Source organism: Camarhynchus parvulus, chromosome 3 (assembly GCF_901933205.1).
Source record: "Camarhynchus parvulus chromosome 3, STF_HiC, whole genome shotgun sequence".
Lineage (NCBI taxonomy): Eukaryota > Metazoa > Chordata > Aves > Passeriformes > Thraupidae > Camarhynchus > Camarhynchus parvulus.
The window spans coordinates 23,542,202-23,565,010 of NC_044573.1; the positions used below are offsets into that span (position 1 = coordinate 23,542,202).

Consider the following 22,809-nt stretch of genomic DNA (forward strand, 5'->3'; position numbering starts at 1 on the left):
GTGAGTTATCAACAGTGACTGTGATAGTTCCATTTTGAGTAGGACTTCTACATAAAATACCTTCAAGGTGAAATTTTAGAAGGTCTTAGCCCGCCTATGCCAACCAAAGTGTTCTGTTCAGTGATTGATTTTTCTCTGGGAAGTAGTAGCATCATGTAACACTGTTAGCCAGTGTTTGTGCTTGCTTTGCTTCAGTTCTGAAATCTGCTCCGTGGTTTGGCCTAAATAAAGGTGAGACTTAATTCCTCCCTTTTCTGGGGAGTTTTCCATTTTAGGTGTAATAGTCCCAGGATTAGCAACTGAAATTATGTTTGAAACTGGCTTCAGTTTTATGTATTCATTTCTGCAGAAGCAACCTAACTGCATCTTTATAAAATATATGTGCAGTGACACATAGAAATGTCTGCCATGCTGTTCAAGAGTTCTTCCCTGTCATGAATTAAATCTGTTTCATTTCACAATTACCTCATAGGGCATTTGTGGGAACTTGTTGATAGTGTCCTTGCTAAGGAGAGTGCGGCAACACTTGGTGACAGGTCTGCAGTCTGAATTGTCTAAAAGACTGTCTTTGCAAAATAACAAATGTTAATATTGGTGTTACTACAGCTCTTGAGAAGCAGTGTGTTGCAGGACAGTCAAGCAGCAGCCACAGCAGCTGGAAAGGTGTGAGCAATGCTTTCCACCCACACCTTGTTTACAGCTGTTACTTCATCAGGGCTGTTTAACTGCTAACACAACAAAACAAAAGACCTTAGCTAAAGAACCTGTCAGTTTGATTGTATTTATACTCAGTCCCCCTTTTTGAGGGTGGCTGTTGACTTTCACCAGCATAGATACTTCTTTCTGCTCTCTGGCTTGTGTTTTCTCCGACACACAGTGGGCAGATATTCCATTTATTTCTCACTAGTTCCTCCTGTGAAGTAACCAAATTGGAGGCTGTGACTAATGTGTGATGAGTAGTTGTAGATACCACCTTCCAGGCTGGCTGTGTGGGAGCCATGTGCTCTATCCTTGAAATCAAGCAGGTAGCTTAGCTGTGTCTAGAGTATGACTGGTCTTTATGGAGATGGGTTAGTTCTTTTCTATGCAAAAAAACCTCAACCAAACCAAACTGGAGTGGACTTGGTTCCACCTGGAGTAAATATGAGCTGTTCTAGAGATGTTTCTCTAGTACCACAGCTGCAAGCAGTTGCAGAAGCTGTGGAAGCTTCTTAGTGGAGGTAAACAAAAGCAGGATTTTGATTGCTGCTGTTGCAAGTGCTGTGTTGGATCAAGTTCATGATTAGAGAGCTTTAGTCTCACATTCCTAAGAAAAAGTGGATTTTTAAACATACCAAAACCAAACCTTGTGTCTGTTCTTGCTTACATGACAGAGGAGAGGCAGAATGGCTGTGAGATGGTATCCTGTGCAGCAGGGAGGGTAACATTGGTATTGCAGAGCTGGGATAAGGGTGCCTTCTGCAGGAGATGCTGCCCAGGGGGATGGATGAAGCATGAGGGCTGTGCAAGCACAACCAGCTGCTCCTGCCCTGCTGTGGCAGAATGAATACTCCCACCTGGAGTACTGGAATGAATACTCCCACCAGAAGGCTTGTCTCTTAGAGGCTATTTTTTTTTTTCAAGGGAGGGAGCAGATTGTCATTCTTTGGTTTTGGATAAGAAGATACAGAGGGACAGTAGCTCTTCAAGGTCAGTTTAGCTTGGAGTGAAGTTCACAGTTGGTGTTTTACTGAATGGGCTCTGGTATGGAGGGGTAATAAAGCAGCAGCCACATAGGGCTGTGAGTAAGTGGAAGGAATTCCTATACCTGAAATACCAGAAAACTAAGATAAGGCAGTGAGTTGGTGAGTCTGTTTCAAAACAGGTTTTCCCTTTATCTGAATCTCTGTGTCCTGTGACTTGGTGCGATAAGAGCTGGGAAATAGCGCTGTGTACGCCAGTGCTGGTGCCTCCCCCTGCTCTGGGGTAGGCACGTTTCTGCTCAGCACAAAAATGCTCAGATCCTGCTTTTTCCAGCAGTGCTGAAAGGGAAGGCTTTCCCTGCAGGGTAGATGAGTGTTTTGGGAGAAGGAGGTCCGTATTTCTTTGGGAAAGGAAATTATTACTACAGGCCAGGTTTCTATTTTTCTTGATGGAGTTTTGCATAGTGGCACTTACGATAGATTGGCTTAGAATAGCACAGAATGAGATCAAAGAAATGGTTTGTAGTGTGGTATTTTTGATGTTACAAATTAGATATTTATGAGTCCTGGGGGAAGGAAATGCACAGCACAATGAAGCAGCTAGTACAAAAATTTAAGAAACGTTCCAACACTTATTTACAGGGATAATGTCTAACTTGATTTCTAGATAACAGAAACTAGAGATTATTAATTTGTGTGCCAGGATTTGAGATTAGTATAATTTTGTAAGTAAACATTGCATGGTACAAGATAAAATGTATCCATAAAAGAGGAGGCTATTTTGCTTTGCCTGATGTTATCTCACTTAATGATTTCAGTGCTTTTCTGTTTTGCTGCTGAAATGGTACTCTAGAATTGATGAGATTATAGCAATCTTAGAGTAGAAACTTCTTTCCTCTAGGGCAAAAACGTACTTGTTAAAAGCATGCCACAAACAAAAACCCGGTTAATTCAGTTGGCCAAATAAACAATAAATGTTTAAGATATTGGAAGGTTGCCATAAGTGTCAGATTGAAAGTATGTTGGTACTACTGAATTCAGATTCTTTGTAGCAGAGGAGATGTGCTGCCAGTAATGGGGAATGTTGGACTTCGCCTGTGTTGTTGCAGTCTAAAGATTGAATGTTTCGCAAACTTGGATTTATTCACGTGTTACTAGAAAAGTTTATGTTTTGGAAATAGAGCTTGGATAATCAGGGGTAAGCTGTATGAATTGGGGCTTAAATTCTGAAAGAAGTATTTCTAAATATATAGACATTTCTTTGAGCATGAATTACCACCATCACTCTGACAAGAGCAGTTAAAAAAAAGTGGTACTGCGTGGAGGGAGAGGTGCAGAGAGTGATGGAGAATCTGAAATTACTGAGAGTGCTCTTTTTTTTCTCTTTTTCTCTCCTTCCTCTCCCTCTTTCTGTTTACAAGCCTCCACACCAACTTGCTTGCCTGCCACATAACTGCTGGTACCTGTCTGTGCAAATGAGTTTGCACAGTACTCCAGGAAAGCCAATGTTTCAGATGGTTACATGTTTCTCTGTGATCTCTGTTCGTTTGCTGGGCTTTGTGATGTTTTGGATAGCAGTACTTTTGTCTGAGCATGACTGTGGTTATCATCATTCATTGTGTTGGGCAGATCAGTGACAATTAATACTGCCCTCTTTTTGTAGATTTGTGCATTAAGGACATAAGGTTAAAGAAGAGTGTTCCAAGTGGGAAGTCAGACTGAACTTAAAAGTCAGAATTAGGGTTGTCCTTCAAAACTGTATTGAAATCATACGGGTAGTAAGATGGAGGAGGTCACAGTCTCTTCCAAGTTAGAACTCTGAAAAGGTGATTCTTCCTATAAAAGCAGTTGGTTGGTATTTTGAGTTAACTTTATTTTCTTTGTGTATCTCTCTCTTATTTTTATGGGAAGGCTCTGAATCTTGCTTCTTGAGAAATTGTATGCATTTAAACACTGACCTTGCTACAGCACTTAGGGTACAGCCCACAAGTGTTAATTAACCTTTAGGCAGTGTGGGATGATGAATTTCATTTCATTTAACAGATGAAGAGTGTCGTTAAAAAGAGATTAAGGTCAAAAGCATCTGCTAATTACCTAATATTCTAATTAAATAGTCACCTAATTTAAAATTAGAAAAGCTTGTTTGTCAAAGTGCATAAGAAGGACTGCCCTGTACATGTCAAAGCCTGACTGCTCCTGGTGGGTTTGCCTGTGAGAGCCAAGCACTTTTCCTCACTGAGGTCTGGGGTTTTGGGTTAGGCACAGCATGGAGGCTCCTCTGCAGTGGGGCTTTGGGAGTGCAGGAGAGATGCTCTCCTATTCTTGGTGTCCTGCTGTGGCCACCCTGGAGCCCCAGGCAGTGGCTGGCTTTGTCGGACAGAGCTAAAGCCTGTTGAGTTTCTCCATACAGTAGCTTGGTACCATTTGCTTTTGGTGCAGGGAGCTGAGTGGTGGCTGAGCCCTTGGTGAAGAGGAAGTCTTTTAAAATGTGTTCCCTCTTCAGCATATGAAAAGTTGTTTTCTTAGAAAATTTTAGCTAGATCAGTTTGGGCATTAGGGAGGATGGGAATTAACCTACATCATTTCTTGCTCGCTTAATTTGTCACTTTTAAATTAGCATTTTAGAATGGAAGTGTTCTAACACTTCTTGCACAATATGAAACATTTCCAGTGAAGGACTACTGATCTATGTGTGCTAAAGTGTTAATGCATGTGTAACTTGCAGGAGCAGTTTATTGCAGCTGTCTCTGGTTTCTGTGTGAATTTCCAAGCCTCTGTGTTAGAAAAGATGCCCCCTGCCCCTCTCCTTACTGTGACATGAAGATGGGGCAGCACCAAATATTGTAAGAGCTTGGGGTGGCTGGGATAGCTTCTGGGCCATTTATATGGGGGATCCCAAGTGGGTGCCCATAGCCACTGTGGATTCTGTCTGTGGGGTGTGGAGGTCACTGATTTATAGCAGAAGCAATATTTTGGAAGGGGAAGGGTTTGTCTTGTGGGTTCAAGGCCAAGCATTGAAGAGCAATATCAGTAGCATCAGGAGGCAAGCAATGTTAGGGGAAGAAAAGTACTTAAAAACCACAAGGCTTTTTAAGCAGTGGGTGGGGAAAAGCCCATGAATGGTCTTATTCTTGAGATGTATCTCAATGGAGGTGGAGCTGATAGGAAGCTGGGGAAAGATATGAGGCAGTGCCTGCATAATTATCTCCCTCTTCAAGTAATCAAAAGGACATCTGTGTCAAATATGAGAAACATCTGTGTTTGTTCTGTTTTTGCAGTCTGCCTATCAAAGCTAGTATCAGCAAGTATGAAATATAAAATTTTTGTGCCTGGTAAGTTATACAGTTACTGGAAACTTAGGCAAGCAGAACACTCGTGTTGATCAAATACGGTGTGGGTGGGGCTGTGCCCTGTGAATCTCATACTGATATATTTCTAGATTATCTGTATTAAAACTGAGTGTTTGCAGCAGCAGATACACAAGCTTATTACAAAAATATTTTTATTTTCTGTAATTTGTGGTTATTATTGGGTTATTTTTTGTCAGGATGTTTTTGTGTCATCTTTTTATCTTTCTCCTTCCTTGCTTTTTCATGTCAGAAAAATAAAAATATACAAAAGCCTATGTGCACAAATCTGTCTAGCATATACAAGTAGAGCTACTAATTGTTAGATGTGAAGTGGTAAATCATCTTACATGTCAGAATAATTCTTTCAAATAAAGTTGCTTGAAAACATGGATCATGTTCTTTATAATGTAATGATGCAGGCTCACAGACATGAGCATGCTTCAAACTGACCCTAAAGCAGTCCACAATACCAAAGGCCAGTAGCAACTGTTGCATTGCAGAATATTCATGGGCTTCAGCAAAATACTCTCATGGAGCATCTACAGACAAGTAAAATACTGCTTGCTGTGGACTTGTGATCAGAATGGTTTGTGGAATGGCTAGTGTAGAGTAATATATCTTTTTTATTATTATTATTAACTACTTATAAGGGATAAAATTAGATGGGTGTATGAAACATTAAAAAAAATCTCATGAGCTGTGCAAGGAAGACAGTCTGGTTGATGTGATGGTCCTCGTGCAGCATCAATCCTGAGCAAATGAGTGGAATGTGACAATGTATTCTTCCTGAAAACCTGAAGAAATGTCTTTGAAGGAGACAAATTTAAGGTTTAGCTAGTGTTGGAAATGTTAATATACTGCATTGTCTACAGTCAGTGACTTACCTGTACCTATCTCAGAACATCTGCATTGTTACTCTAAAAAGAAAATGAAGAATTTACACTTTTGTCACCAGTAACAAGTGTGAGATCAAGCAGTGCATTGGTTTTAATTTGGTGTAGGAAAACTGGAAGATTAGGGAAAAGAATGAAAAACTAGCAAAGGAAGCCAAAGATATGTGAGGTAATTGACAGAGTTAAAGGCCAGAGTCTTGCACTTGCAGGAAGGGAGAGCTGGGGAGAACTTCCCACTCCACTTCCATGCCATTAGCTCTAGGTTCTAGGATAATGCAGTATCAATTGGGTTGTGGGGGAGCTCTTTGAATCTTCTGTGCTCACGGTGTGTGCCTTAATTACTATTCTTGGATTCTTTCCATGACTCACATCCTTTACAAAACCGAGATAATTTGTGCATGTGCTGGCATTTGGAGGAGATACTGTGAGCAAAAGCATGGAGCTTTAATTCTACCTTTTTGTTGTTGTTGTTGAAAATTCTGAATTACAGATATGGAACATAATTCTTGATCTTCACACCTTTTATAAGCTACTCTTAAGACAGATGATCTGCAGAAAACTGCAGAGAATTTTCTTTCTCGTAATGTGTAGGAAAAATAAATTTGTCTGGTATCTCTCTGGAAATATAAGCCTCAACCAGAGTCAAAATTTTCAGGGCTCTTTAGAACAAAAATTGGAAGTTATACAAATACATACTTTCTCTCACACGTGAGCAGATCATGGTTCTTATGAGAAAAGGTTCCCTGGGGACAGTTACCTCCTGAAATTGTCAGCCAGATCTTTATACCAGTCCCAGTTATTTCTGCTCCTTTTCCCTAGTAAAAGACTCTTACCACTTTGAGCAAAATACAGAAAATGCTGTGGGTGCCTTAACAGCCAGGGGTTTAAAATTACCTGTGGTTTATGTGGCTTTATTGGATAAAACATAGGATTTTCCACCCCGTGGTTGAAATTTCCATGGGCTGGAGTTTGTAGAATTTGTTTTTCTGAAATGCTGCTTATGTCTAAAATGAATTCCATACTTAGATTTAGTCAAAGCTGGGAGGAATTGACTCAGAGGGGCAATAATGGATGCTCTGGATTAGTTGAGGGTGCCTAGAATAGATGGTTCAGTAGTAGGATATTTTTTTTTTTCAAATGTAGCCAGTTAAACATTCTCCTAGGCAGCAAATGATGAAGGGTGATGCTGTTCAATTGCTGGTACCCTCACATGCCTGCTAGATGAAATATGAGGAGTGATATGTGGTTTGGAAGGTTTGTTAAGTACCATCACTGTGTCCTGGATACTCCTTTTGGAGCTCCTGGCCCAGGCTGAGGGGCAGTTTGAATTGCTGCCTTGATGGATCTGCTAGGAGGGGTTTGGTGCCTGTGGCTGTGGGGAGTCCCACAGAGTCACCTGTCTGTTCCGTGCTGTTCATTGACCGTCAGAAATGAACCCCCATTTCTAGAGTCATCCCTGTGTCTCGTGAGTACCAAATACAAGAATCCCATGGATATCCCTTCTTGCCCCAAAAGCAAGGGAAGAATTGATAAATAGCTAAAAATAAAAAGTCAGACTGTTGAACTATGAAAAATAACAGAACATCTTCTTTTGAAAGTTGTAGTACTGTATGATTAGACCTAGAATGTTTTTGCTGTCATTGAGTGCCAGTACTCTTACCTTAAACCAGTTTTTAAGACTGAAATACCTTGGATTCACATCTATGTGGATGTCTCCCCACTACTACCAGTGAGCGCTGTAGATGGTGCTTTCTTTACACACTGGATCTTGTTCCCAGCATGTCCCTTAAAGGCATAAATCACCAACAGCTTAGAAAACATGACCAGCACATCAGAAATGGTGATGTTTGGTTATAATAAGAATAACCAGATAACTAAAAAGGTATTTTTAAAATAAATCAAATTAATGAATCAATAGTTGACTGTGCTTACAAATTACTTGCTCTGTTTACCTAACTGTTTTCCCTTTTAAAATAAATTTCCCTCTGGTTTAATAAAAGAAGAGCAGCTTGTGGAAGGCCTGGATAGATGCATGTCTCTGTCAGCACAAGGGAAAGGATAGATGTTCAGGAGTGGGAGAAGAGGAAGGGAGGAGATGGAATTTTCCTTCCCATTGACTGACTTTGTTCTTGCATAAGAGCTGTTTCCTCTCTGAGGGAGGAGGGCATGTCCTTGAAGGAAGGGTTTTGGTTTTTTTTGCTTGAACTTCTTTTGAAGTAGTTCTTTAGATTATAAAATATTTTTTAAATGAAAGAGTAATCTGGAGGATATTTTGAAAACTTCTGTGAAGAAAAGGTGTAATTGTACAGATTTGTCAGAATGATCTCATGGATTCCAGCTTTGTTTACTTTCAGGGCATCTTCTTTTAAGATAATCCCTGCTGAGTTACTTTTCAAGACACTGCCAAGAAGGGCATGTTGGAATTCAGTTGAATATTTGCTGTAATGGGTGAGATATTTGGATTGGGAATTATTAGTTTTAATTCTCTAACAGTTGCCAGGGTGATATATGGTTGTCATCACTTGAAACAGATGCTACTTCTGTAGAATGATAAAGAACAATGAAGTGTCTTCCAAGTGTGCTACTGTATTCTTTGATCAACCAAATTAGTCTTGATTTCCCAGTGGCTTCCTTGCCCTCCAGCTTCTTTCAGTGTCTCCTGTGCCCTCTGTGCAATGCAAAGCAGCCACTGGTGTTTGGAGCCTCCCGTTGTACAACAGGACACATTGCTTTGCCTGGTTTGGAATCAGCTGGATGGCTCAACCTTCTTGGCCTGCTCCTCATGCCCCATTTCAATTTCTGAGAAGCTGTTGGGTTGAAGTTGAGTCTGAGGGTCCTTCTGCCTGTCTGTGCTGTGCCAAGGCTTCAGCTCCCTGAGGAGAGCATTGGTCCGCTCCTCTGCCATCTCATCAGAGGTGTTGAGGAGGTCAGAGCATTGCAGCTCACCCTCACAGGGCAGTTGTTCTTCCAAGTTCTGATTACTGACATGACTGTGCCTTTGGGAGCTGCAGCAGCCAGCTAATGTGGCTGCAGCACCCCAATTTTGGGGTGCTGGGATTCATCAGCAACAATCTGGTCAATGTTAGTAGTTCATGGGAAATAAAGATGTCCAAGGATGTGCAGAGCATTTGCTTCTGTGCTCATCAGAGAGACTGATCAGCAGTGGAGCCTTTCCTGGTTTGGTAATTACTCTTGTTTGGACTCTACACAGAGAGCACAGTAATATTTGGCTTCTAAAGTGATGATTTGACATAGCTACTCATTCCTTTTACAAGTGTTTTATAGTGATCTGCTGTATATTTATGCAGCCTGGGAGCGTATCCATAATTTATCCATTATAATGGATAATATCTATTAATTGAAGACTTTGGCCAACAAAAAAAAGCAAAAAAATTAAGTTGGGAGGTGTTTCCCCCCCCCCCTTTTTTTCCCCCCTCTTCTTTTTTTAAGGAAATGTCAAACTGCTTTTTTCTGTTTGGACTGCTACTCAGTGTAAGAGAAGTTAAAAAGTTTATAGTATTTTGCAAATAATTATTCTCTGGAGTGTTCATTCTCTCTGGTCCACTGCAGCTAATACTTGCAGGATAGTAGAAATATGAATTATATGGTATTTTAAGTCCATTTGCTTTCCTGAAGTAAAAGCTTTTCTTCATGGATTAATGTACATTTACCTTGGTTCCTTTTTGTATGCCACATAGGTGTGGATGCACGTAGGAACTTTTCCCAGCTCATTAAAACTGATGCAGGGTTATGTTTTGAACATGAAGGTTTTAATAAAAGAATCTTACACAGTCCTTCCCAGCCTGGACTAGGTGTCACAGGTCTGGGTTTGTAAAGTCCTGCTGAGAGAGCATTAGATGTGCTGGGCTGTGGAGTTATTAAAATCAATTTTCTGTGTATAGGGAGGTACAGTTATTGATGGTGGGATTAAAGGTATTTTTGTTGAGTCCTAATCTGTTGTCTCTGGGTCTTGATTTGATTATGTACCTTATTAATTAATTAATTAATTCCCCTGCAGTTCTTTTCATCAGCCAGAATGAATATAGTACTAACCATGAAGTGTGCACTTCTGCTTTTGCATTAACCAAATAGTGAACTAAAAATATATGCAAAACTATGATTTAGGGGGCTGGATTATTATTGTAACCTTAAGTGTTCTTTTCAGTTCAATAATAATTTTGGATACATTTCATTACTAAAGGGTTTTTAAGGTTTTTTACTAATTAATTGTAGGAATTCTGTTTGTATTGTGAAAGTATTAATTATGATGCTTTATTTTGGTTGATTCAATTCTTGGTTGTTCAGTAGTGAGTATCATGTTTTAACTGAGTGGAAGTTGGCATTAAACTCCTTAATCTGTTCCATCATGAATTCATTGGAGAAATTTGGCTCAGTATTTATTTTGTTTACATGTATTTTGAATGTGCCCCTATGCAAGTATTTCAAAGATTAAGGCTTTTTTTTAGGGAAAATCAGAGTATTTGGATTGTGTCTTATAATAATTTTTTCTCCTTGATATGTCTTCCTAAGATAAGTGAAAACTAAAGTTTAGATTGAATAGAATCACAGTAATAATACCAGCTATTTACCTTTAGATTTAAATTTGCTGTATTTGTTTTGTAGAATATGAACTTAAGTGGACTGTAGAATGCAGATGATTTTTTATTAAGCGATATTAGAAGTTCCTTACTGAGTTTTTAGGAAGACTTAGACAGGATGGGTAAGGAATTCAGTACCTTGTGATTGAGTAACATATTATTTTACAGATTTTTTTTTCTTTTAAGTGATTGGCCTATGATTTATTAGAACAGCCAATACAGAAATCTGTTATGTGTTATTTTGGCTTGGCAGAAATAATGCAAAGAACTGTCAAAGGCAAAGAGTAAGCAGAAGCTGTAATTTCCTTTTTACCACTGAAGAATAGATTTGGCTGGGTTAGGCCTTCAATGCTAATCTATCTCTGTGTGGCCAAACAGATTTTTGGAACCTTTTCGTAGTGCGTTTATTTTCTCTTCGCTTCAGGCCAAGTGTTATAAGGTTGTATGTTTTTTGGCACATCCAGGGTGGTGATGTGAAAAAAGTTAAAGAGGAGGAATTGAAATTAAGAAGTCTGATCTAGACCATTTAAATTGAGATTGCCACTTGATGTAATTAGGTCATTGTTAACAGTACTTGTATGTTCAACAGTGGAATTTTTTTTTTAGCTTTGAAGCTTGCTTTAATATTAAGAGTCATAGTTAAAATTCTTCAACGGTTCCACAAGAATACATTGCAGAATTTTACCACAGTTTTATACCTTTTTGGTTAATTTAGTTTGTTGTTTAAATAAGGTTAATTTCAGTATTCCTTCTATTTGTGAGCATGTTTTTCACAGGAAGCACATTCTCTCTTGTGGTTTTAATAGGTCCACACTCTTTAAGCCTTCTGTCTTAGCTAATGATTAGTAATGATTTCTGTCTTGAAGCACTAATTTGATGTTTGCTGTAATATCCATTCCTTATTTGCCTGAACATGTTGTTAGAGTGTCTTCAGATTTCAGAATGATGGGACAGACATACTGGTGCTGTACATGCTTTCTGTGGCCTTTAATTCAGAACAAAGCAATTCAGTGCCTCTTTCTGCTCTGCTTTTCCCCTGCACAGATGACAGCATCTCGGCTGCCAGCACCTCCGATGTCCAGGACCGTCTTTCAGCCCTGGAGCTGAGAGTGCAGCAGCAAGAGGATGAAATCACCGTGCTAAAAGCAGCCTTGGCTGATGTGCTGAGGCGTCTTGCTATCTCTGAAGACCATGTAGCTTCTGTGAGAAAATCAGCACCGAGCAAAGGTAAAGCCAAATTTGGTAAACACTTCCTAGAGCCAGGCTCTGTTATCATGTCAGAATGTTCTCCATTGGTCACTTGTTTTTTCCCTTTTCTGTCTCATTTGGGAAGGCCGATCTATTTTGAGCTGGAGGGGTTAGGTTTATAATAGTGGCTTAAATATATACAGCGAAGAGATATCTGAAATATGCTTATTAATTCTGTTGCTTGCTAACATTTTTGTGATCTTGATACCCCTGAAAATTTTCCTTACTTCTTGCCAAAAGGTTCCTGTTTTAATTTCAATGGTGGAACGTTAACCTGCCACTGGAGGTTCTGGGGCTTATGGACAGTTTTGAGTCTCAGTTTTGACTTTGCCTGGAAATTACTCACCTGAAAGGGCATATTAGAGACTACATTTTCTCTTGCTCCTAAATGATTGACCACAACAAAAGCCAAAATACATTGCTACCAAATAAGAAGGCTTTCTGAATGTAGTTATTTTTTGTTCCAGTACAGAAATAACTTAACACCAGTAGATCTCATGTAAGAAATGACCATATAGCAGCAATATCTCTTTTGGTTAGTCACTAATAACTTTCATATTGTAGCACTGATATACGTAGGATTGTTTAAAAGTAAAGAAACTAGATACTTTTTGCACTAAGTTTTATATGCTTCACCCCCGTCCCCCATGGACATTTCATTTTGTATTCTGAAGAAGTGTTTGAATTGAGTTTTGAACTTGCTCCAACTTAAAGTTGTGCATTTGAAGAGAATTATGGCTGTGTATGTTTCTGGCATATATCAGGTCTCTGATTATATAAAAGATTAGATCATGTTTTGAATAAATCACATTTTAATTCACCATAATTGCATGTGACCACATCATACCATGCAGCATAGAGATCTCTGGGATCAATCCCTGTGTGAGTCCTGCACTGCACTAATTACAGCAGTGCCAGTGTAACACTGAAATGATACAATGTAGCCTATGCTTGTTTGGGTGACCGCTTCATATAAGCTGAAAATGCTGAAAGTTTGAATTATTTGAGATGTGACAGAGGGATCAAATTCCTTAATTAAGTGTTTTTTCAGTCTCTCTGCCAGATGGAAGGAAGTAATGATGCTTAATTGGCTTGGGCTCTGAATCCTGCCATTCTGTCTTGCTTGCTGAATGGTAGACTGTTGTCATCTCTGCTTATAAATGCAGCTTTTATCTACCCAATGTACATGTCTGGTCTCATCAAGATTGAAGCTACTTTTTCCAACTCTTTTTAAATATAGCTTCAGTAGATATTTTTACTAAATCACTCTGCTGTCTACTGTCCATTATGAGAAAATGTCCAAGTGAAAAACTGTGTGCACCATAGTGCCTTATTCTTCCTATTTAAATGCAGAGGAGCTGGGATGTGCACAAACGTGGCTAAAAACCTTTGGCTTGGAGCTGTCTAACACCCAGCAAACTTTGTGTACAGGCAAGGCAGTCTTCTGTGTTCTGCAAAATGCCTTGGGGCTGTCTCCTTTCTGGGGGTCTTGGGACCATATTCAATTCTCTAGGTCCATTTGTTTGGTGAGAAATAAACTAATTATTTGGGGCAGGCAGAGCAGAGGAAGGGTGGAATGTCTTGGATTTGGTCATATCTCTACAAATGAATGGCAGCAGCATGGAACTGTAAAGAAAGAGATGGGAACAGGGACAGATATGTCCATGTATGATCTAATTCACTGAACTTAAATGAATTATGACTAATTGGCACCGTATTTAATTGGTGATGGATGTGTTCCCATTGTGTTCAGTTACCCAATACCACCAGACAACACATTAACTTCACTGTTAATCATGAAATCAGCTGTATATAGAATTCACAGAAGAAAATGCTTACATACAGAGACTGGAATTTTAAGAGACTAAAATTAGACTTGAAGCATAAACTTGGGATTAAAACAAGTTCATACATTGCTTTTTGCAGCACCCTAGGTTCTATTTTTGTTGTCTGTATTTTAAATTTTTTCAATGGCCAAAAAATTCTTGAAATGTTTTAACAGAGATAAATTCATAATTTCTTTGAATAAGTAGGATTAGAAGATGATCTGAATTGCCATTAAAAAATAATACTCAAAGAAGTTATTGTTAGGTTTTCTTTAAAGTTTTATGCATGCATATAACAGACTCTTACAAGTCAAGTCACGATTGCTGCAAAGGTAACTGTATTCCTCCAAAACTCATTTTGGTGTTTGTGATCCTGTCAAGAATCTGGATTTCTGCATTACAATAATTGCACTTTCATGTAAAATATTATAGGTAAATTGTCTTTCAAAATAAATGCTGAGGCTTTCAATCACAGAAGTATTTTTCTCTGCAGCAGCCCTTAAATACATACTGACATAAATAATGAGTAAAGAGAATAGATGTGTGTATGTCCTTCTGAATACGTGGGGAGAGATGTGTTTAATCTGAAGTATGGCAACACAGTGAGATAAATACTTCTAAAACAAACTGAACTCAACAAGAATAATGGTACCAGAAAACGCCATCCTGAGTCTTTCCATCAAAGAAAGGAATTTTATTACAAGGTGATTACTAACCTAGTTTGAAGGGTGGCTCTTCTACTTATTGCTGAAATGAATTTTTTAAAACTTCTCTATTTTTTTTCTTGTTGCCACCTCAGCAGTGTCTTTGAAGATACATTTTTCATAGGCTAAAAATAAGTGTTGTGAGCAGACAGTGAATCACACTGAAAGGGACAAATCCATCCTGATCATTTTTCACTGATTTTTTTTTATTCTGAAGTTGATGGCTTGACTTAGTGAAAAAAATGGTCTCTTCATCCTTTGTCTAGTTTGTCTGCATGGCACATCTGGTGATCTAATTCTGTTCCTAATTTCCGTTATTTTAGATTGACAGATTGAAACACTAGCTGAAGATAAAGTTTTTGCATTATCCTTTAAATCTTTGTTTTTCTTTTTTCCCCTACATTTTTCTTGCATGCTTATTTTGAGCTTAGTCCAGTCTCCAGTGAAAAAATTCATGTGGTCAGGGTAGATTTTTATTTCTAATTCAAGGGCTCTCAGTAAGGAGGATGCTGCTACCTAGGATCTTGTGTAAAGCTCTGTCTCAGAAACAAAAGGCTCTTCATTCAATGATTTTTGAACTGTAGAAGATAAGATAAAGGACAAAATTTTTTAGGCACCTTAGTGTCTCCTAGTAAAGCATGTAGTGGAGAGACTGTGTAAGGAAAGTACCTGTAGTAGGGATTTCAGCAGGATTAGCACTTGTCTGTATTTCACAGTGGAAAGCAGGCTGGGAGTGTTTGCACATAACTTCCCAATGCAAAGTTATTCTAAAATGAGCAAATCTTTTCAATATAAAAAGATTGTGATAGTGCTTCTGCATCTCTGCACACAGCTAAGAATAACTACACAAAGGAGAAATTACCAGGTCCAAAGATAGTGTTGAGGGCTAGAAATGAGAAAAGGCTTGGTAAGGGATCCTGTCCCCAGCAGCTACAGGGTTTGGTAGGATCATAGTGTGGGGGTGAGTTTATGGGCTTCATTTAGTTTCTTTCTCTCTTTCTTTTCTTTTCAAATAAATGGCTTGGTAAGAAGAATTTCTTTGGTGGGAAATTATTTGCATTTGGCAGCTCTGCACTCTTGTTGCCACATGCCTCTGCTGTTGATGCATGATTGATGCTGTTAGCATTTACAGAAAGTTCCAAAAACAAAGATTACCTGGACACTGAAGAAAAGGAAAGCAGAAAGCAGTCTGGTACTTGTGACTGCCAGCAAGATAGATTGGCTCCCAGCTGGTGCCTGGTAAACATATTAAAATCTTCCAGGGTGTCAAAATGTGTGTAACAGGAGAATTCATCCCTCAGGCTCTGGGTGTGCAGACAAGTTTGTGGCACACTATGGCACTAGTGAAATATCTCAGACTAATCATTTCACTGGAATATGAGCCTGAAAAAGTACATCTGATGTCTGCCTGTAGAGAAACAAAGAGTTCATGTCCTTTTTCTGGACTCAGAAATAATGAGGAGACTTGACAAAGGTTCAACCTTTGGAGGAATATTTCCTATTGCTTGGACAGGAATTGATGTTAAATAACTCATATGCAAATTCTGCTCACAAAGTGAAATTGAAATAGTGGATGGCAGTTTGCAGAGAGGGTTTCCCATGACAGTGAAGAGTGGCAAACTGAGAGGCATTTTATTTTACTTAAGCAGTGGTCTTGGGGACCTGGAAAATCAGGTATGTACTGGAAATGCAGTTGGTAGGGTTTTTTTACTTATTTTTTTCTTTCCTTTGTGCAGTGGGCTTTTATAAGAGGAGCCCATTGAATTTTCCTTCTTTTCCTGCTCCCTTCTCTTGCATGAAATAGTATATGTATCTCATTGCACTCATGTAACCAGAGTACTTCAGATGTAATTTTTACCTTATCTCGATAATGGCTTCATTTCACTAACATTAAGTAATTTGGTTTTATGCTAACAAAAATTGACTTTTCAGGTGTTCAGCAAGCTTCATTAATGAAAGCATAAGACAGATTTGAGGTTTTTTTAGTCTTTATACTATTCAATAAACAGAGTTGTTCTAATAACTCATTACATGTCTATGTTGTCTAATCAGTAAATGTTAAAGAAACAGAAAATAGAAGTATACATAGGAAAATGCTTTATGGTAGTGGTAGGATATAGGTTCTTATCCACAATATTAAAACCAGCCTGGCAAGCTTGTATGTGGGTCATTTTACTCATGGGGAAAGTCCTATTGAAGTCTGCAGGCTCCATGCTCACATAACAAATAATGATACTCTTGAGGTCTTAATGCATTTCCCAGGGATTGGTTTTAGTGCCATCTGTTCTTTCTGCATTTCTTACAATTTTTCCTATCTTCTGCTCTGACTTACTGAATGTTTTATTTTCTTCTGTTACACTTACCTTTCCTGATGTTCTTCCTATATTTTTCTTTATTTAAAAAATTTGGATCTAGAGGGCATTAATGAACTAAGGGTCACTAACCAGCTAAACCAAGGTTAAGATGGAGAAGTGAAGAACAAAGTTCACAGTTTTTTTTTAAAGTTCTGTAACCTAATAATCTTGTTCATTGTAGAGGAATATTTTCAGTTGTGATGATAAGTATCCTTATTCTTTTTCCATATACTTCTTACAGTTTTGGGTAAGTTTTGTGTATCTGCATACTTCTTTTAGAACAGTGTGAGCAAATTTCCTTCAGTGGTACTCTGCTGTTCTCCATGATGCTTCTCAGACTAAGAATTGTAATGTTGGAAGAGTTTAGTGTTGTCACTAACTTTTTCAAATGAAAACTCCTTATTTATAACACTTGAGTAGCTTTTCCATCACTTGTTTGCCAGAGTCTTGTCAAATTGTTTCAAATTACCATAGTTAAAATTTTATTTCCTCGACTTAGAATTAGCCCATTTGGCAATTGGTTGAGCATGTAGATGGTGCCTCTGGGAAAGTATAGCAAAATAAGATAGGGGGGAGAAGGAAAAGGGCTGTATGATTTGAATAAACGATTGGCTGAACAAGTCTTTCAGTTTCCTGTAGCATGTTTTAAAATGCCTGCCCGAAGAACAGAGACGTGGCTGAAAAATTAGTTTTATATCCCTATGAGGATCATTTAAAGTTCGAAATATATGGGTTAAGTCACTATTTATAAAAATCTAAAAATAAATATTTAATTACTGTTAACATCTAAGTTAGTTTATCTACCTACTAGGAGAGATGCCCTTGGAGCTCAAGTTGTTTATGCATTAGCTATGCACTCTCAAACTGTTGCTTATTAACGTGCCTCTATTTGGATAGTTCTTTTCCTTTTAATAGGAAATGACGAATAATGTATGTTTAATAGCTGTCTGTTGAAATCTGCAAAATTGGGCTTCCATTAAAAAATATAAAAAGAATGTTTATTTTTTAGCTAGTTGTAATTACTGTAATAAAGTTTTTTGAAACTTAGTTGTCTTAAAATTTGATTATTAAGCAAGAAGAAGCAAACCCATAGTTAGAGAACAGAACTGTTGATCCTGATTTATTCTATTCCTTATTTGAGACCTAATGTCTCACTCTGACTTCTCTTCATGTGAGAGAAGAGAAGGACACTTTTTCAACTTAAGAAGTTTTAATCAAAATTTGACTCTTTCTATGTAAGTGAAGTAGTTGAATGAAACAGAATGCTGAAGAAAATATTTCCCTACCCTTCAGAATTCAGTACTCTCTTTGAAAAGAGTTTTGGGGCTCCCAGGCTGTTTCTTTGCCAGCATCTTCCATGGGCTGAGGTACTTGACATACTTTAAAAGCAGAGCCATTATTAGAATTAGCTGCTTTTATACAATTCATTCTAACACCTTGAACCAAGTCTAAGGTTTGTCATAATTTCTATTGATTTTGATGTTGTTCTATTAGGAAGGAAGTGCAGATAAAATCTTATGTTCTGCTATACTTACAACTATTTCTGTCTGGTTTTCCACAGCTCACTCTGTGGGCTCTCTGGAGATTTACACATACTGTACACTTGTCTAGTAAGAATACTAAATTGGTTTTCTGTCCTTCCAGGTAGGAAACCCCATGGCATGTAATATATTTATAATCTAGAAGTCTTTGTCACGTTTTGCTGAAAGTCAAATGTTTAAGATTGTTGAAGGATTTGATAGTGTATGCCGTAATGGAGGAAAAAAAAAGAAAAATCTTCCTTCAAAAAATCTTTTATTTTTTTTTTGTAAGGTGTCATTTCTTGAGCTTTTTCTTTTAAATCCACTTGAATTAAGTGCCCAGAGAAGTAACTTAAATGTAGCTGCAGCTACTTATTTTAAATTGAAATTACCTGAAGAATCGAAAAAAGTGTTTGATTTTTCCTTGTAAGAAAGGCAGTTTCCCTGTCAGAATATTAGCAAATACAAAGATATTGAGGAAATTGTTTCAGCAAATATATTTGATAACAGAATCAACTACATTTTAGTATAAAATATCCTAAGTTTTGGGTTTCGGAAGAAAAGTGAATTACTAATTGATTCTCAGCTCCAGCACCTTGTAAGTATGTTTGGAGGAAAGAGCTATCATGTTATCACAGGACACACATTTTTAAACTTAAAACTCTCAGCTTGGCTTCATTTTTTCCCCAGTTAGCTAATCAAGACTGATAAAGAATTGGAAATAGATTTTTGGTTTATTGTGGTCTGTTTTTTCTAATCCTACTTATCTTTCATTCACACATTTGTATACTTGACAGATGTTAATAAAATGTTTCTTTTGAACTCTACAGATACTATTCTATGAAAATTATCAGAACAGAGATGAATCTGTTCCATAAAAGACATCTTTACTACTTTGATCTCTGACAATTTGGCTTTAATCCTGGTCACCATACCCTGCCTTTCCTTCTGCTTTCAGTTTACATCTGGCTTTTGTTCCAAACTAGCAGATAAAGCTAAGTGCTGTTCAGTCTGAAATATTTCAGACTGCTTATGCTAGCAGGTGGTGAATGACATGATACTGGCAGAGGTGTGCAGCCCAGTGCTGGGAGAACTCAGTTGTTTCAGTATTGATCTGGAATTTGTGTTCTCCTGGGCCACTTCATTATTTCCAGGTCTCTGAAGCAAAAGCACTTGGTACTATGAGGGATTATCTCTGCAGTGGAGAAGGTTATAGTGGTGTTAATTTTTGATATCTTTTGACTGCAGAGCTGCCCTGGTTGAAAGCCATTAAAAGAGATGTGTGGTTTGGACTGGTGGGTCAGCTTCCTTGGACTTCTGACCCAGCTGGGAGGATCCCCCTTGTGTGTCTCTGTCAGTAGCCAGGTTTCACTGCCTGGGATGTGCACAGGACTTAAAACTCATCTTTCCTTTTCATGATTTAAGATATAAATGCATTTTCTTTACTTATAAATGCTGATGATTAATTGAATTTTTTCTTCCCTTTAAAAGTATGCACTCTAAAGTTTTTTATTATCTAATTAACATGCAGTATATAGAGAATTTGGAAGGGGTCTTGTTTCTTAGGGGTGTTGAAAGTGGGGTTTGGGGATTTTTGTTTGTTGAGGGGATTTTTGCTGCTTTTTTACATTTTATTGCACATTGAGTGTGGCACACTGACCAAGATTTTTGTTCTGGAGTATAAGAAAGCCTGATATATTTCTGACACTTGAAAAAAAATCATCACTGCAGTTTTTAATCTGGGTTATGTTTAATTGTTAGTCATTTTGGAAAAAATGGTTTTTACTTCAATTCAAAAATCTTAATCTCAAGTGTGATTTTGCATGTCACATGTTGACATTTAGAAGTAGTTTGCCAATTTCCCATCAATACTCACCTTACTGGAAAACAATCCCAAAACTGCAGTCTGGATCTCTTTTTTTATTGTTATTGTGTTCATCATTGCATGGAGCAGTGCATATTCCTGTCATGAGTACATATTGCTGTAATGTTTTATTTGTAATCAGTTTTATCCCTGGACATAAGCAGGAACTAACACTTTCCATACTAGTAGGGGGAATTATTCTAGATGTAGCCCATAAAAAAAAATAGCAGTGTGCTCCTTGCACTCTGAGAGTGTGTTCCCATCTCAGTAAGTTCCTGTGCCCTGTCTGTAGCAGTGTTGTCCTTTACACATCCCACTGAGTGCCTTACCCACCATGCTGGGAATTACTGCTGATTCTCCTGATTCACGTTTCTGGAAAGCCGTGCTAGAGCTGGTTGGAGAGACATTAATCTATTACAATGGGCAGACAGAGATGTTAAGGTCATATAAAGTTCAAGAGTGAATCACAGGCCTTGATATTATGCATCTCCACAAAGAAGATGACTTACTTTGTCACTGAAAATAAAAGAAGCTAATTTATAGGCTTCTACAGTAAATGTGCTTTCTAAGCTCATGTGCTTTTGTTCTTGAATCTGAATTGCATGGGGTAAAAAGATCTCTTGAGCTTCAGAGGCTTTATGCAGTATATTAAAACAAATTCTAAAACAAATTTTGTATTCCAAATGTTTATCTTGCAAATAAAACAGTCTGTAAAAAGTACCACGTGGAAGGAATCATACCAAATTGACTTATACAGAATTTAGGAAGAACAATGATCTTTGAAGTGTTTTTGGATTTTAAGTGTGTCTTTACTTTCTTCAGACTTCTTTTATTCTCATTTCTGCCTGAGATATTCCACATGCTCCTTTTGGCTTTCCTGATCTGAATTTCAGATGTGATCACATGCTGCTTGGTGCGTTTGAAGCACTGTTTGGTTTGTGTAGACCAGCCCATTTCTGCATTCATCCAAATAGTTCTGAAATCTAATATTCCCTTGATGGGTATCTCTTGTATATAATCTGGTAGCTTAAAATAAGAATCAATTTGCTTCTCAACCTGCTTGAAAGAGCTGTGCTGTGACACATGGCTGGTAGTGTTCAAATGAGGCATCTGTGTGAGCTTGTCCTCTGTGCACAGAACTGTTGATTGTCCCCAGGTGCTGTTTTACTCCTCGCTTTTATCTTCAATATGTGGCCTCATGCCTTATCTATCTCACACTATTGTAAGCCTGCCACGAACAGAGACCTGTTATTTTTCTGTCAGTCGTTCATTGTGTTTAGTGCTGAAGTCAGAGTGACAACCTTATGAGATGCAATAGAAATTTGCTGTCTGTGAAGTGGGCATGTGACATAAGAGGGGTTCAAAAGTGACCACTGATTTTTGGATGCTTAATATGAGATTACCACGGGAATCTTTCTCCCTTTCTCCCTTTCTCCCCTTTCCCAGAAGGGAAAAGTACAAGTCTAGCACTTTAAAGGAGGAAGGGGTGAAATTCTGCTCCAAGTAATACCTTGGAAATAAAACAGGCACACAAAAAGAGAGAGACAGTTAGTGGTAAAGGATGAAACATCAGGTTTAAGTAAAATGCCTTGTATTTCACTGGCATTCTGTGGAAGAGTCAGGTCTGGGAGCTAATTGCCAGGCTAGTGTTCAGCTCTGAAAATAGAAGAGCCTTTGATCCCCCTTGTCTTCCTTGCAATCCCCTCCCACATTCACTGCATAGTTTTAAGCTCCTGCAATGAGTGAAGTGGGCATCTGACAGACAACAGCCTTCTTCTCATATACATTCTTCATTTGTCCCTGGAAAGAGTCTGTAATCCTCACTAGATGTGGCAGATGTTCTACAGAGTGAGCAGTATCAGAAACTTAATAGCTATACCATAGGATATATACTGAAAGGTATATTAAGATGGAAGGGGCAGCTGAAATGAAACTGAAAATCTTAATTTTTTATTTTTATTTTTTAGTCTTTAGAATCAGAACCCTTAAATAACGTAATAATTCTTTCATGACATCATAGCAGTAGAGGAACTGACCTCTATCACAGCATATTCTTGCCTGCCTTAGTGTCCCAGGTTTCCCAGTTCCAGCGGCTTAGGTTAAGGTTTCATGGATATATGTCACCGGATGTTTGTCCTGAATGCTCAGGCTGCTGCTGTGTGGTACCAGGTCCACAACTGAGAGCTTTTTGTTGTTCATGTGGACCTTTGGATATAGCTATAAAACCTTGCGTTCTTTAATATTGCTTTCTTTCTAGGTCAGCCAAGCCTCCGAGAAGCTATCTCGATGTCACGTATTACTAACGGGAGTACAGGAAACAGGAAAACAAGCCACAGTTCATCTGTTTCTGTTGCCAGAAAAGAAACACTTTCATCTGCTGCTAAAAGGTATCCAAATTGTTATTAAAATTCAGATTTTTATATATTAAAAAAATCCCAAAACTAAACAGAGCAAGAGTTTGATTTTTGTCTCTGCACAACACTTAGCAGAGCTGCCTGAAGTCCAGTAAGGCACAAATAAACTTTGGAGATTTACCATGTTGTTGGGCTGTGTACAGAACAGTTGTAAAAAGAATTCAAAAATGGAGAGTATTTCTGTGGTGTGTAGTGTCCAAAATGAATTCTCACTAAGGGAATAGGAAAATATATTTCCAGTACAAATGGAAAATTTTTCCTTCTGGTATGCATATGCGCTTTTTTGTTGTTTTTTTGTACTCCCCTCCTTCCTTCCCTCAAGGAAATTAAAGGGCAAAACTGACTTCATTGTCTGG

The 22,809-nt window shown here is 38.2% G+C and overlaps 1 protein-coding gene across 5 annotated transcripts in view; it reads left to right on the forward strand.

Moving 5' to 3' along the window:
* The window catches only part of EML4 (EMAP like 4), a 147,847-nt gene that overhangs the window by 66,925 nt on the left and 58,113 nt on the right, over window positions 1-22,809 (forward strand). For all 5 annotated transcript variants that reach the window (XM_030944913.1, XM_030944915.1, XM_030944914.1 and 2 more), the window contains exons 2-3: window positions 11,568-11,750; window positions 22,297-22,426. In XM_030944913.1, coding sequence (XP_030800773.1) covers window positions 11,568-11,750; window positions 22,297-22,426 — 313 coding nt within the window. The remainder of the gene's footprint in view (window positions 1-11,567; window positions 11,751-22,296; window positions 22,427-22,809) is intronic.